We start from the raw sequence: 13,613 nt of genomic DNA, 5'->3' as shown, positions 1-13,613 counted from the left end.
TGTACTGTTGGAATAAAGGAGGAAGTATAGCAGAATAAGATACCTAGAAATGCTACTGCCCTCTGATGTACTAGCCACTCCTTCCAAACCATTTGAGATACGCTTTTTTTCAGGCATGAATGTGTTGGCTTTTACAGAATCAAAAGGACAGATTATTTATCATGTTTTTAAGGATATTTTGTATTAACAGTAACGAGAAGTAGGACTTTTTCCTAGCGCAAATGCCTTATTTTCTAAGTAGTAGACAATTATATTAGAAACAATATCTGTACACGACACTTTTTGCCCCTTTGACAATAATTCACTTCAGGGCTTTGCATTTTAATTTTAAGGGACAAATTGCTTTCCTCAAACACCAAATTAATTCCAGCTTCTGTAGTTAGGCTGTAGGTTGCAAAGGATCAAGCCTCCTTTCTAAATTGTGACATGCACTTTCTTTCAAATTCTGTTCACTTTGATAAGTCTGCAAGAATAAAAAACCACCCCTTACCAAGAGATATTGATCAGCCTTTTAGGTTCTACTAAATCACCATTCCTATAATTCTATCTTTATGGAAGTTATGTGAAATTCTGCAGAAAATACGTTTTCATATTTTTTAACCTATTGGTAAGTTTCTCCCTTCATCTTCTGGGCTATGTAAAGTGCTGACCCACTGCTTTGTCTTTTTTTCTTGTTTGATTGATACATCCTGAAAACAATAACAGGCTTTAAAGTGCAACACAGACAACTATTGCTTCCCAAAAGACAAAAAATATATTTTGACAACAGATACGGATTAAGCTAGTTGAGATATAGGGCCATCATCCTAGAATCTCAACAGTTTAAAGACAAATACTAGAAACTTGAAAAACAGATGAACTGAAAACAACAGGAAATCAATATGCAGATGATCAGATACCGAGAGGGAAAAAGCTGTAGTCCCATGCCCCCTGGTGGCACAGAAAGAACCACCAGACCGAAATCTCTCAAATGCTACATTAAACATAGTGTGTACACACTTCTGTGTAAAATTAGTATTTTCTCTTTCAACATATGTGACATTTTAAAAGAAAGAAATATTTCTTTACTCAGAAAACTAACAGCGTATTATGCCACTCTAAAAATAACATATATAAAATAATACTGATGGGTCTTTGCAGGCTGCCTAACATAACCTCTGATCCTTACATTCCTAAGAAGCTAAAGAATAGCTGCCATCTTTACAAATTATTATCTGCTTCTCTCCACATGACTGTATTTCAAAGTTACCAAGCATGTAAGCAGCTAAAATGCTCTTCACACCTATCCCACCACTATATACGCTGCTTCTACAACTGTAAGATCAGACAACTGTTTAAAATTTATGATCTCATTCACGTATGTTCTAGAAATATTTTACCTTTTCCTACAAGAAGAGAGTTTTATATTGCTTAGCAACAGCCTGTCAACTACCTGGTCATAGATTACACCACCTATCTGCCTTAGGTCATCTAGCAGGTATTGTCTCACCAGCACTGGCCAATAACAGACACAAGGGGGGAAGAGGGGGGAACAAACAGACTGTTAAAAAAACCCAACAAATACGTGTTTAGATTGATCCTTCCATTGGCATATACTGCCAACTTCCAGCAGTCAGACACAAACTTCCAATTTGGAGGTCATGTATTTCATATCTCTAAGACAGAGTTTTCATTTCACTTACCTTTTACACATTCAAATATCTACAACAAGTTCTACTACTCTACTGTTTATTATGTGAAAAGACACTTTTCTTTGCACGCTAAGTTCCCTGCTTCCTGTACCACGAGAAACAGTGTTTTATTCCCTGATTATCTTCAAACAACGATTTTGTATGTTGTTATACACTTCCAGCAATAATTTATTTTTAAGGCGGAGAGTTCAAGGCTATCTAGGACTCTGAAGAGCAGTGATTTTTAGCAGTATGTTAAAGTGTGTTACTTTGACTTCAGAGGTAGATATTCTCTTATTTGGAGAAAGAAATCCTTACAAAGACCTCCCATTGTGGAACTTAACAGAGTAATACAGACAATCCTGACTTCTTTTCTCAAGACTATGAGATACATCATGCTGCTCTTCTGTAACATCTAAACATGCTATATACTAACTCAACTTGAAAGCAAAAGATGAAATAAAAAGTTACAGTTAAGAACATGTAACTATGACCTCATGCAGTACCCAGATTAAAACAGACAGGCAACCATATGTTTTGAGATTTTAAAACTGTTTTCAGTTTCTGTTGTGAAAGACATCAGCCATGAGTGTGAACTTCAAGAAACTGTGTCACATACTAGATATGGATCCCATTTTTCATTCAGTATAAAAATAGTTAAGGTCAGGAATCCATTCTCAAGTTGAAAATTTCATGTGGATGCAAATTATACAAAAAATAGGTCTATTTTCTTGGCACATTCACCTTCTCTCCTTCTTCATTTTAAACAGGAGTAGACAATGCCCAGAATGTTGTATTCAATAGTAAAATTATTTTTAAATATGAGCTAAACATGGAACATATTGCAAGTCTAAGACAATGAAATTAAACATATGAAAAGAAATGAAATTCAGTTTCAATATTTTTAGGGGACGGCAACTGACTTACACTTGCCAACTTCAAATATCAAGTCCAAACAGTACACAACACTGAACTGACTCTAAATATGTTTCATCTGTTTGATTGCTAGTAATAGACGTTGATTTACTAGTCAAGTAGACCAGAAGCTTGCTACAGGGGGCATTAAATAGGTCTAATTAAAAAACTAAACACACAGGACCTCTCAATTACCAAAAAGGTACTCTAACAGTACTTTTTTTCAAACCAAGTCTGAAAAATCTTCCACTCATTTGCAGGTGTGTGTGTGTGGGGGTAATTTCTTTTTTTCAATCTGAGCCAAGATGCACCAATTTTACCTTAACTAATTCTGCCTGAAATTTTGTAATCTACATGGCTTTGTAGATACTGGATAGCAAAATTTGTCTGGCTGCACAATTCATAAATGTCAGCAGACATTCCCCTGAGTTTAGAGAATCACGTCTTCCCAGAAAAGAATCAATCCTGATCCAAGACTTTGAGCCTTGCACAGAAAATCGGAAGTACACTGTCTGGAGTAGTATGACTTAGTCCAAGTGAACACCATTAAATGATGCTCTGTTAAGCTACATACTTGTTTCAACATAAGGAAATGCAATGCAGAATTACTTGAATCACCTGGCCGACACAACCACCAAACAACTTTATAAGAACTTTGGTATAAACTTCTTTCTTACATTTCTCTCTGCCTTTTTATATTGGTAAGATCGTGCAAATAAAAGAATTTATTAAAAAGCAAGGAAGGCAACCCTGCTGTTGCTCCATAGCACAGCAGCTATTTCTACAAGAAGTGCAAAGTACCAGCAAAACCAACAGTACCAAAAGTAGGTACAGCTGCATTGGTAGAAGAATGGCATCATGTGAGCCGCGCATCTGTTCACCATCCCCATGGTTACACAGCGTTGGACTGAACCAACGAAATCTTCCCATGGCAGCACAGTACAGCACTGATCAGCACACCCTCCTCCCGTTTGTAACAAAAACTGTTCATACCTGCTAGCTGCACTGAGCAACCTGCCACTTCCACCACATGAACCAGCTACATAAACAGCTCCTTATGCTTCAGTCAGTCTGAACCCTTCAGCAGTTTTCATGCCCCAAATACTCCAAAGCAGTCTGCCTTCTGCTGCCCTCTCCTTGTCCTCTGTTTGCTTCTGACTCTGGTCTGATCTGTAGCAAGGACTCTCTCCAGAAGGGAGTACGCTGTCACCCAGCAAAAGGAGGGAAGTCCAGTAACAACAATGAAAGATCAAGCTGTTTTATTATGCAGAAATGGAGAACGGACAGTTTCTCCCACCTAAACATTGTACGCTGCAGAAAGGGTATCAGCTGCAACTTTCATTTCCTCAGTGAATGTTCACTCCTTCTCCAAACACAGTCGCTCTCAACCGGCCACTAACAAACATTTCATCAGGAAAAAGACAGATAGCTCATTTAATTGAAATGGGAGTATGACAGGCCCACAGATGAGGAAAGCTCATGGAAACTGGCAGGCAGAGGAGAAATCCACATTAGAGACTTCTGAGGTTAGGTCAGCTGGAACTTGATTATTTGTATCCAGACTCAGCCAGCAACCACCAAGTGCTTGCTTCAAAACCAGTCAAAGCTCCTTCTCCCCCACACAAACAAGCAGGAGACCACAAAGGAGCTGGCCGTGCCCTGCATAAGAGGCTCTAGTGCACTGATGAGCTGTGGTGAAGAAAGCCAAGTACCACAATGAACAGAGTTCTCCGGAGGATGTGGAATTCAAGTCAAGATCGTTGCCTATACAGATTTACTGCAGTAAGCAGTGAGCAAATCACACTCAAAAAGTCTCATTATCTGGCTGCACTGAATGGCAGTCATCTTAATTTTCTGCACTAGTCTTGTCAATAACTATTTCCAGGCACATCTTCACAAATCACGTTCTAACTTTGCTAAAATCTTGATATAAACCTCTGATCAGATGCCAGCATACCAAGATGGTGAAACCAGAAAGCATTCTCTGTTCACTGTTAGAGCACTGCACAGCAAAGAGAACATACTAAATGTAGAATTAAACAGACACCTCCTGTACAGAAAAAGCAAGCAGGTAAAAGTTGAAAATGCAACCTGATGTAGCATAAAAGCTTAATATTTGAACACATTGTTTCAGCATGTATTCACATCACAAGGTAGGACACAGAAAGAAAAACAAAGCATACAATGCATCGGTCAAAAGGACAAGTCAAGGTTTAAAGCCTTTATTAATCTGAGCAGAAGCCTGATGTGCAGTTGAGATGATGAAAATTACATAAATAACCTTGTTAATAGTTTGCTGCTTTTAAAGTACCATCCAAAACAAGCTCACTCTATGAAGGCACTGGAATTCTTCCAAATTAACTAAACTACAAAAAAAAAAGTCTGTTCTCTTAAAAAAAAACAATGAGAGTTCTGTTCCAAAGATGTAGCAGCCTGACAAATAGGTTCTCAGAAACTGATAGACTTCCACATTCTGTTTTACCAGAGGCAGCAATAACAGCAGTGTTTAATGTACTATTATCCTAGACTTTAAGTTTCATGTAATTTACAGAGATAAAAATAAGGCATGCTGTTAAGGACTAATTTGACACCATCACCAGTGATCTGAAGGCACAGAGAAAGAAAAGGGAGATGGAGACAAATCTAGAAATACTCCCTGTTTAAAGTCAATTAATCTGAAAAATGTTCACTACTACCCTGGCTGATCTGTTTTGGGTTCATTTCCTTTCTCATTCCCCTCCCTGCCCTACACTGAATCTTTATTTAAATGGCTAGCAGTACAGAACTGAAGTACAGCTTACATGTCATTGAGAGTGTGAGTATTTTAAGAATGTTTCTTCTTATTTGAACAAGTCAAGACTTAAAATAACAAAACTATGTGTCAGACAAAGAAAAGGTCAGGTAAGAGCAAAGTAGGAAGCTCCCTCTCTTCGTTTGGTTTATACAGTTTAAGTTAAGCATTGACTCTAAGTAACAGAAAGAAGTGCTCATTTATAGGTGGTGTTACTACTTTTCTGAAAAATACATTTTGCTCAAAATTTTGCACCAGATTTAAAGACTGTAATTGAAGGAGGCTGTTAGCTTCTGCTTAACTGCTGCTTAGCCAAAACTTTACACCAAATGTGCAAGCAACGAAGACAAATGCATTCTGTGAACATTACCAAGTACAAAGAACTCTTACTGACCTGTAATTATGTTCACAAAGATGGCCACTCCTCCTTTACAACATATGAAATGCTCAGAAGAGGAAATTCTAAATTTTCACTATCTTACACTGAAGATCTTTCCCATGACACTCAAAAGCTTTTAGATTGTGAACCTACTAAGTGGTGCTAATAAGGCTTTATTTGTTTGTTTTTAATATAAGTCAACGAGTTTCAAACCCAGGAAAATTATGATTTTTCTTGTGGATTTCTTCACTCAACACTCAATCTTCTCTGACATGAAACTCAAAAACTCTACTAGAAGTCACTGTGCCCACAATTTTCCAGTGCTTAGAAGTCAGAAAATGACAACTTCAAAATAATGTACAACCTTAATAGTCACTATTCACATTTTAGAGTAAAACAAACATTTCTTAAATACCTGATCACGCTGGTTCCAATACTTCTGCATACAGAAGTCATGTTCCTTGTTATACAACATAGCTCTGTGTGTATTTATAGTCCATGTAAGCCATTGATTACAGCCAGCGACTTCACTACGGCAAGGCATCTAGCAAAACTCTAGCTGGAAAAGGTGTTTATAGTGCACCAGGAGCTATTTCAAAACAGGAAGCATGCAAACTCGTTGACCCTGAAGGGAACTGAAGTTTGCACTGCACAGAGCTGGGGCACGGTAACTACCAACCATGAGGAGATATACCACAGTTGCAGCCACCTAGTGCAGACTCGGGGCTGACTGAAGGTTGTGCTTCTTCGCAGCAGCGGAAGCACTACCTCAGCAGTGCTCCAGAGTAAAGCTCACGAGGCAACTTTGTTCAACACACAGATTCAGAGAACTGCTGGTGCTTCTGCCATGTATTTGGGCCTAATTTCCTGCTGTTACTGTTCCACCCTACCATGATTCACATTTTGGCCAGGTGGCACTATTACCAAATTCTTGGCAAACTCAGATGAAAGAACACTCCATACTGCAACGATGCTGCCTGCGTCATTTGTGCAGAAGTACTTGATGGATTGTGTAGATGCCTTAAAAGCACGAATCCAACAAAGACGCTTCACCAGTATCACCAGCAGCCAGGCCACAATGCTTTGCTGGAAGGACACTGGAAACAAAAGAACAAGCCAGCTCCTTGTAGACAAACTGCACTTGATCACCTCTGTTCAGCGTGATGCAACTACTGAGCCCACAGAAGCACTTAACACAAATGAGAAGATCAGAGTAAGCTTCAAATAATGGTGGTCAAAGGCGGGAGAGGGAAGAAAGCACAAAGAGGTGAGAGACATCTTATTCAAATAACAACTGTTTAGAAAAAAGAAAACAGCAAGGATGGAAGTTGATGTATGTTTGTGATTTCTCTTTTAATAAAGTTTAAGGGAAAGACCAAAGATCAAAGGGAGCAACCATTTGGTGCCATTCCAGTTATCAACCAGAATCATGGCAAACTTGAGTTTTAAAAATGTATTTCCAGAAACACCCTTGCATACAGTGGGGAGATACGTCCCATTAAAGCAAGCTGTGTGAAAACTAAAAGTGAACTTTCATACAAAGACTACACAAAGGTCGTGCATTTCTGAAGCCAGATACTCTTACAAACAAATCCTCCACTTATTTCTTTTTATTGTATTTTTAATATGTGCCAGGCGTGCTTAGTCGTGAATCCAGCAAAATTCAGAATCGAAAGAAATATTCAACAAGCTTCTGTAAATTAACAGCTTTCATGGATCTGTTCTAAGTCAAGGTAAACTTAGTTGAGAAAACAAGATGTGTTAGGCTAATGACTTTTTTCTGTTTGGGTCCAAAATACAGAATAGATTAATACGGGCTTATCAGTATGTGGCATTCACCTGTATACAGTAACACAGGTTCTTCAGGATAATCTGTTTATGGACTTACTCCACTTTACACCTGATTTGAATGTAGTTTTCGTTTACTAGTTATCAATTTAGCCCACAAATCACTCGCACCTGACACTCCCTGTACAAGAGATGGCACAGGACTAACCACCACTCTGAACACCCTCTGCTGTACAGTCACACAAGACTTCCCAGAGAATTCTGTGTTACTACAGACAAAAACAACATACCAAACCATTTTTCCACTATACTGCACTAGAAGACTCTTACGCAACGATCTGTACTGACAACTGGTACAGTAATAATCTAAAACACACCCAAGGCTGCTCCTCCACCTAGAGCTGGTCTCTGCATGATGTTGTAACATTGTTCCTAGCCTGAGAGAGGACACTAGGACACATCATATCCTGAGATGTGTCCTCAGACAGGGGCATCCCATGGCTAGGAACAGGCTCAGAGAGAACGAGGCAGCCCATGACACGGCCATCGTAACATTAATACACACCCGACAACCAGGCAGGATCCATAAAGATATATGCAGAAATTACAGAGGAGAGGCCAGTAAGTCCTGACCTCCATGTATCATAGGTACCTAATCTTCCCAAAATTAACACGGACTTCAATTCTATGGCAACATACAGATCATCCGATACCATGATTTAAACGCACCACCAACAATGACACGGCTATAAACCACTCTGCCTCAAGTTCTATTACAGCTGCCACAATGCCACCTTACCATGGATAGGTGTGGATAACATTCACTGCAAAACTGACTACTGACGCCAGCTTTTGCAAACCCAACACCTAAAAAGACTGCATGTCACCACTGCCTCCCAAGACTGACCACAGGTGTTGTTTAGCACAACAGTGAAAAAGGCATTTACAAGCATGTGGTTAGAGCATATGTAAAGGCATCAGCCTATGGATATTCACCCATCTTGAGAGACCTTGTCCAAAAATGATTTCTGCAAGACACTTCCATTGACATCCCTGAACAACCACCTAAACTCTCAAACTGGAAAGCAAGCTGCAGGAGGACAACACTTGGCTGCACTCCATATCAGCCTGAAAGACGACAGGTTCACAAGACAGAGTCTGACACAAACTACCCCAAGATCACGCAAAGAGAAGGCCCGTTGTCTGGAAGAAAAAGTGGAAATGAAAGTGGAGCAGAAATGCTAATCTTATTTTACTACTGGCGTTAGGTGTTGTGACACTTTAGGTGAATGCAAACCAACAGGCATTGCCAGCAGAAAAATTTCAACTGTAATCCTGGCAGAAATTACATAAAAAGCCTACATAGACAAACACTCCTAAGCTAAACGTGAGACTGATTCCAGATAACGTGAGACTGCTTCCAAATGTACCCACTGCTCTCCTCTGAGCTTAGCGTAAGCCATGTATGTCAGGACGAAGCAGTTAATCAATACACAACTTCAAGGACAGGAAAGGTAACATGTTGTTACCAGAACTGCACAGAGGAACAGAACAGCTGGAAAATTGGCAGACTGTCAGAACAGAAAGAGGTATGAAGTGAATCAGTCCAATAATTTTTGAGAAACAGTCTCAATTCCTTTTTCTAAGCAAATAAAGTTCTGACCTTCGTCATGCTGAAAGAGAATGTCTTCTTCAATCTACAGACAGATGATCTGCTGCTGCCATAGCTTTTCACAAACAAAAACACCTTGAAGTTTCTACATCTGTGGCTAGCTTCACTTACGGTACGTTGAGTTCTGGCAGCACCGCATTGACACAAACAAATTTTTGTCAGCTGTTCCTTTTGAGTATTTTTGGTGGCTTCTACTCCACTCCTCACCTTTTGCATTTACTTTCACATGTTACAGAGCTCTGAAAGCTTCTGCTAGGTGTCAGAGGCTTCCCAGTCTTAACGAAGTGAAAAATTTCTACCCTATGGGCAGCAAAAGGAAATGACAAAATCACATCAAATTCATCTGTAACTTCCTCAAAGGAAAAAGAGCAGTAAGAAAGGAAAAGGTAACTGTTCACCCAAAGGAAGGACCACAACAGTGATAAGTAGAGGATTCTCCTGTGAGAGTCAGCAGCCTCACAGAAATTTAGAGATGGAAAAGGCAAAAAAGAATAAACACTGTCAGACTGTTCTAGAACACCGAGGGGAGGGAGGAGGACAGAAGGAGAAATGTTTGTCTCTAGCTGACTAGATCCCATAGAAAGAAGAGGTATATCAACAGATTAAGGTACTAAACCTTTGGTCACAAGAAGTAAGACCACGTTAAACCGCAGAGCAGCGCTACACTGTAGGGGACAGACAGGAATTTCAGCTGCAAGGCACTGACAATGGAAGAGAAAACATGTCCAACAAATCTTCCCTGCTCACTCAAGTATTTCAAACCAAAAGTCTAACATCAAAAAAAAAAAAAAAAAAAAAAAGACCACTTTAACAAGCTCTCCTGTTCTACTCTTTATCTGGATTAAACTCAACCAGTGGTATAAACACACATGAAGCAATTTCCTAATATGAGGTACTGACCATATCACCAAAGCAGCACTTGTACCTAACCGTAACAAGTGTCACAAATAGCACTGCTCTCCTGGTGGAGCTATATATTGAACAGACGCAGCTGCTGCAGCCAGCCTTGTTTTGGTTTCTGCTCCTAAAAAGCTCTTAGTTCCTGCAAAAAACAGTGGCTGACCTCTGAACTGTAACTCGAAGTAACAAAGGCAGAACAGATCTGCAGTCTTTCTTTACATTTGAGGGTTTTTTACCTTTACTGTTAACGAAATGGTATCAACTATTATCTTTGCACCAAATGAAAAAATAGTGACTCTATCAGAGATGACTGTTACTTTTTAAATAAGCCTTTTGAGTTCTTCTGTTCACCGGAAGCCTCACTGCTGTACTAAAAAACACTTTCATTCGCTTTACCTCCCAAAAAATAAACACGGTGCAAGCATAAACAAGCCGTAACTTTACTTTCTGCCATTTTTTTTTGTCCAGTGTCATAAGAAAACCGAGCTATTTATACACAGCAGCACTCGGCCACCCTGCACAGCACAGCACGCGCTCTCTGAAACACTTTCTTTCTTGTCACAGCCCATCGTTCCCTACCAGCACACTACCGAGACACGCAGCTTTTAAATTTTTCCGGCTTTTTACCGGCCAGTGCCGGCTCCGAAACCGGGCCCGGCGGAGAGCGCAGCAGCAGCAGCGTCAGGCCAGCGTCTCCCCAAACCCACCTGTTGAGGCCAGCGCTGAGGTCTCCCCTCGGGCTCTCCGCTCCCCCCGCCAGCTCCCCACCCCTCCTCGCCACCGGTCCCTACGGCGCGGAGCCGGCCCCGCGCTCCGCTCCCGCCGCCTGCCCCGGGCCCGCGGAGGGAGGGCGGCCCGGCGATCCCCCCGCCGCCGCCGCCCCGCTCACCTTGGGGAAGGTGCCCTCCCGCCGGGGGCTCTTCGGGTGGTCGAAGTGCCCGCGGTCCAGCATCAGGTAGAGGGAGAAGATCACCACGCAGAAGACCGCGCTGCCGAACACCGTGAACTGCCGGCTCAGCTTCATCTCCGCGGACGCCCGGCCGGCCCCGCCGCCGCCACGCTCTTCCCGGCGCTCCCGGGCCCCGCTCGCCGCCCCGCGCTCCGAGGGGAAAGTTCTCCCGCCGCGGCGGGCGGCGGGGACCCCGAGCCTTCCCCGGAGAAGTGCGAGAAGTTGCCCCCCCCACCCCACCCCGCCCGCCCGCCGGGGCGGAGAGCCTGGCCGAGACCCCGCCGCCGGAGCGAGAGGTGAGCCGAGAGTTTCCGGGAGCGGATCAGGTTCCCGGGCAGGCTGGCGCCCAGCGGGGAAGTGGCGGCGGCAGCGCTGCGGGGCCGACCGAGCGCCGCCGCTGCTCCCCCCCTCGCTTCCTCCTCCTCCGGCCGCGTCCCCAGCCGCTCCGCTCCCCTCCCCCTCGCTGCCAGCAGGCGCCGCCGGAGCCTGGCACCTCCCGCCCCGCCCGCCGGCCGGAGCGCTGCCGCCGCCGGAGCACCGCGGGCCACCTCGCCGAGAGAGACCGAGCGCTACCGCCTCCTCCTCCGCCGCCTCCAGAGCGCCGCGCTCCGCCCCCGCGCGCCCGGACGGGTGGGCGGCGCCGCGGCCGTTACACGCGCGCGGCGCCGCCCCCAGCGGCTCGCGGGGGAAGGGCGCGCGGCGGGCGGTGGGTCGGGCCCTGCCTCTTCGGCCCCCCCCGCGCGCGGGCGCTGTGAGGAGGAGGGGGGGCGCCGGCCGGGAGCGGGGAGGCCGGGGCGGGCCTCTGCCGGCCTCCCCGTGGCCCGCTGCGGAGCCAGGAGGGGAGGGGCGGCCTCCGGCACCGGGCGAGTCCGGCCGTCCCCGCGATGTTCGGCAGAGACCCGTCGCGCCTTGCGGGCCGCCGTCAGGCTCCCCGGCTCGGGTCGGGCTCTCCTGCACCTGGGTCAGCAGCGAGCTCCGCCAGGCCCGCAGGAGCGGGCGGCGGCTGCGAGGGGCTGGTTGGGGCCCTGCCGTGCAGATTGCCCCTCTCCTTCGTGGCAGCGTTCAGCTCCTCCGGGCCTGCGCAGGGTCAGGCTGCTTGGGTGTGACCATGTTCTCGCCCGAGGCCTGCTCCTCAGCCGTATTTTGGGGAAAGATACGAAATATTGTTAATATATCATTGATACGTTAAGACACATTGGCTGCCGTTGAGAGCTAGGCGCGTGGTGAAAGCGTCTTTTACCACTGTGCGTGTGCTGCTTTGCTGAGGACCGTCATCGAGACGCACCCCTGCGACCTGAAGTCGGGATCTACGTGTTAGCATTACTGCTTTCTGTTCTTTTTCCATGAAAATTCCTCCACACACACACCCCCAGCTTTTAAAACTGTAATAACACACAAAAATTTGGCCACTAAACTTCAGTAGACTTTTGCAGGAGCCGAGAAGCTTAAATGTTTGCTCAGTTTTTCCATGTTTGGAGCTCGTTCAGTATCTTCCGGAACCTACCTGAGAGCTCGATTATTCGTAACTTCTCCCTCCCTTTCTCCCACTGGACAGAAAGTTAAAAGAGTTTGATTCTGGCTTCCAAAGGTGGTGCAGGACTCCTGCAGCTGCTGGGTGTGGATGTTACAAGCTTCTGTGGTGGGAACTGCTGGCGGCAGATAAACTGCCTCTCTGTTACACGGCGCGCTGCTGTGCAAACTGACAGCGTGTAAGTGTGGTAAGACTGATACTTTAACGCGGCGGCGTGAGAAAGAGGAGTTAAAGAGAAAAGCAGCTGAGCAGTGGGGTCAATGCAGTGAATTACCTGGAGAAGGACAAAAAGATGGGAGGTAGTGTGAGAACGGAAAGGGACTGGCAATTGGGGAAAGCTAGGAATAAGAGGTGAAGCAGGTTAGGGGAAAGGATGGCAGTGGAAGGGCTCAGTGCTCGGTGTCAGGCAAAACAGAGGAAAGATGCAGGTGGGTCTCCTAGAGAATCTGGAATAAAATCCCGGAGTTTTGAAACCTGACACCACTGTTCAACAAAGAGCTGTAAACACGAGGATTTTACCCTTTCACATTCGCTCTATTCCCCCTCTAGTGGCAGATCCCCACAGAAAATACAATGCTGCTGACTCCATTTGTTGTTTTCTTAGCAGAGTTCAGATAACCTTTGTGAATCCAAAAATCCAGCTTTGCCGTGATCTGTGTAAGATGTCATTTCCATATTTATTTTTCTTAAGAGGGAAATTATGTTTAAATCTACAGTAAACTAAGATTACAAAAAATGGCCTCAGGATTTGGGATATGTATTATTAAGGTTGACTCTGAAGCCTTTGTTCATCTTGTGCATGATCAGATAGATATTATTTTTGCTCTTTTTTCAAGCAGTATTTAGTTGATTCACTGAACAGGGTAATGGGGTGCCTGCAGGGAAACACTAGGACTGTGAACAAACCAGTCCTCTGCAGACCTTCTGTTTCACTTGTTAAAAAAGTCAGAAACCATTTGATGAATGAAACACGAGTACTGCAGAGATACAGTAATGGTCAGGTAGCTGAGAGGACAAA

General features: G+C 44.2%; 1 protein-coding gene across 1 annotated transcript in view; it reads right to left on the bottom strand.

The window, feature by feature from the left end:
* MAN2A1 (mannosidase alpha class 2A member 1) overlaps window positions 1–11,286 on the bottom strand; it is a 120,190-nt gene extending 108,904 nt beyond the window's left edge. Inside the window, exon 1 of the mRNA XM_075410527.1 lies at window positions 11,005–11,286. Coding sequence (XP_075266642.1) covers window positions 11,005–11,139 — 135 coding nt within the window. The 5' untranslated portion in view covers window positions 11,140–11,286. The remainder of the gene's footprint in view (window positions 1–11,004) is intronic.
* Between the last annotated feature and the right edge of the window lie 2,327 nt (window positions 11,287–13,613).

Source organism: Opisthocomus hoazin, chromosome Z (genome assembly GCF_030867145.1).
Source record: "Opisthocomus hoazin isolate bOpiHoa1 chromosome Z, bOpiHoa1.hap1, whole genome shotgun sequence".
Lineage (NCBI taxonomy): Eukaryota > Metazoa > Chordata > Aves > Opisthocomiformes > Opisthocomidae > Opisthocomus > Opisthocomus hoazin.
The sequence above is the reverse complement of the archived record's forward strand: the minus strand, read 5'-3'. Positions and strand labels throughout refer to the sequence as shown.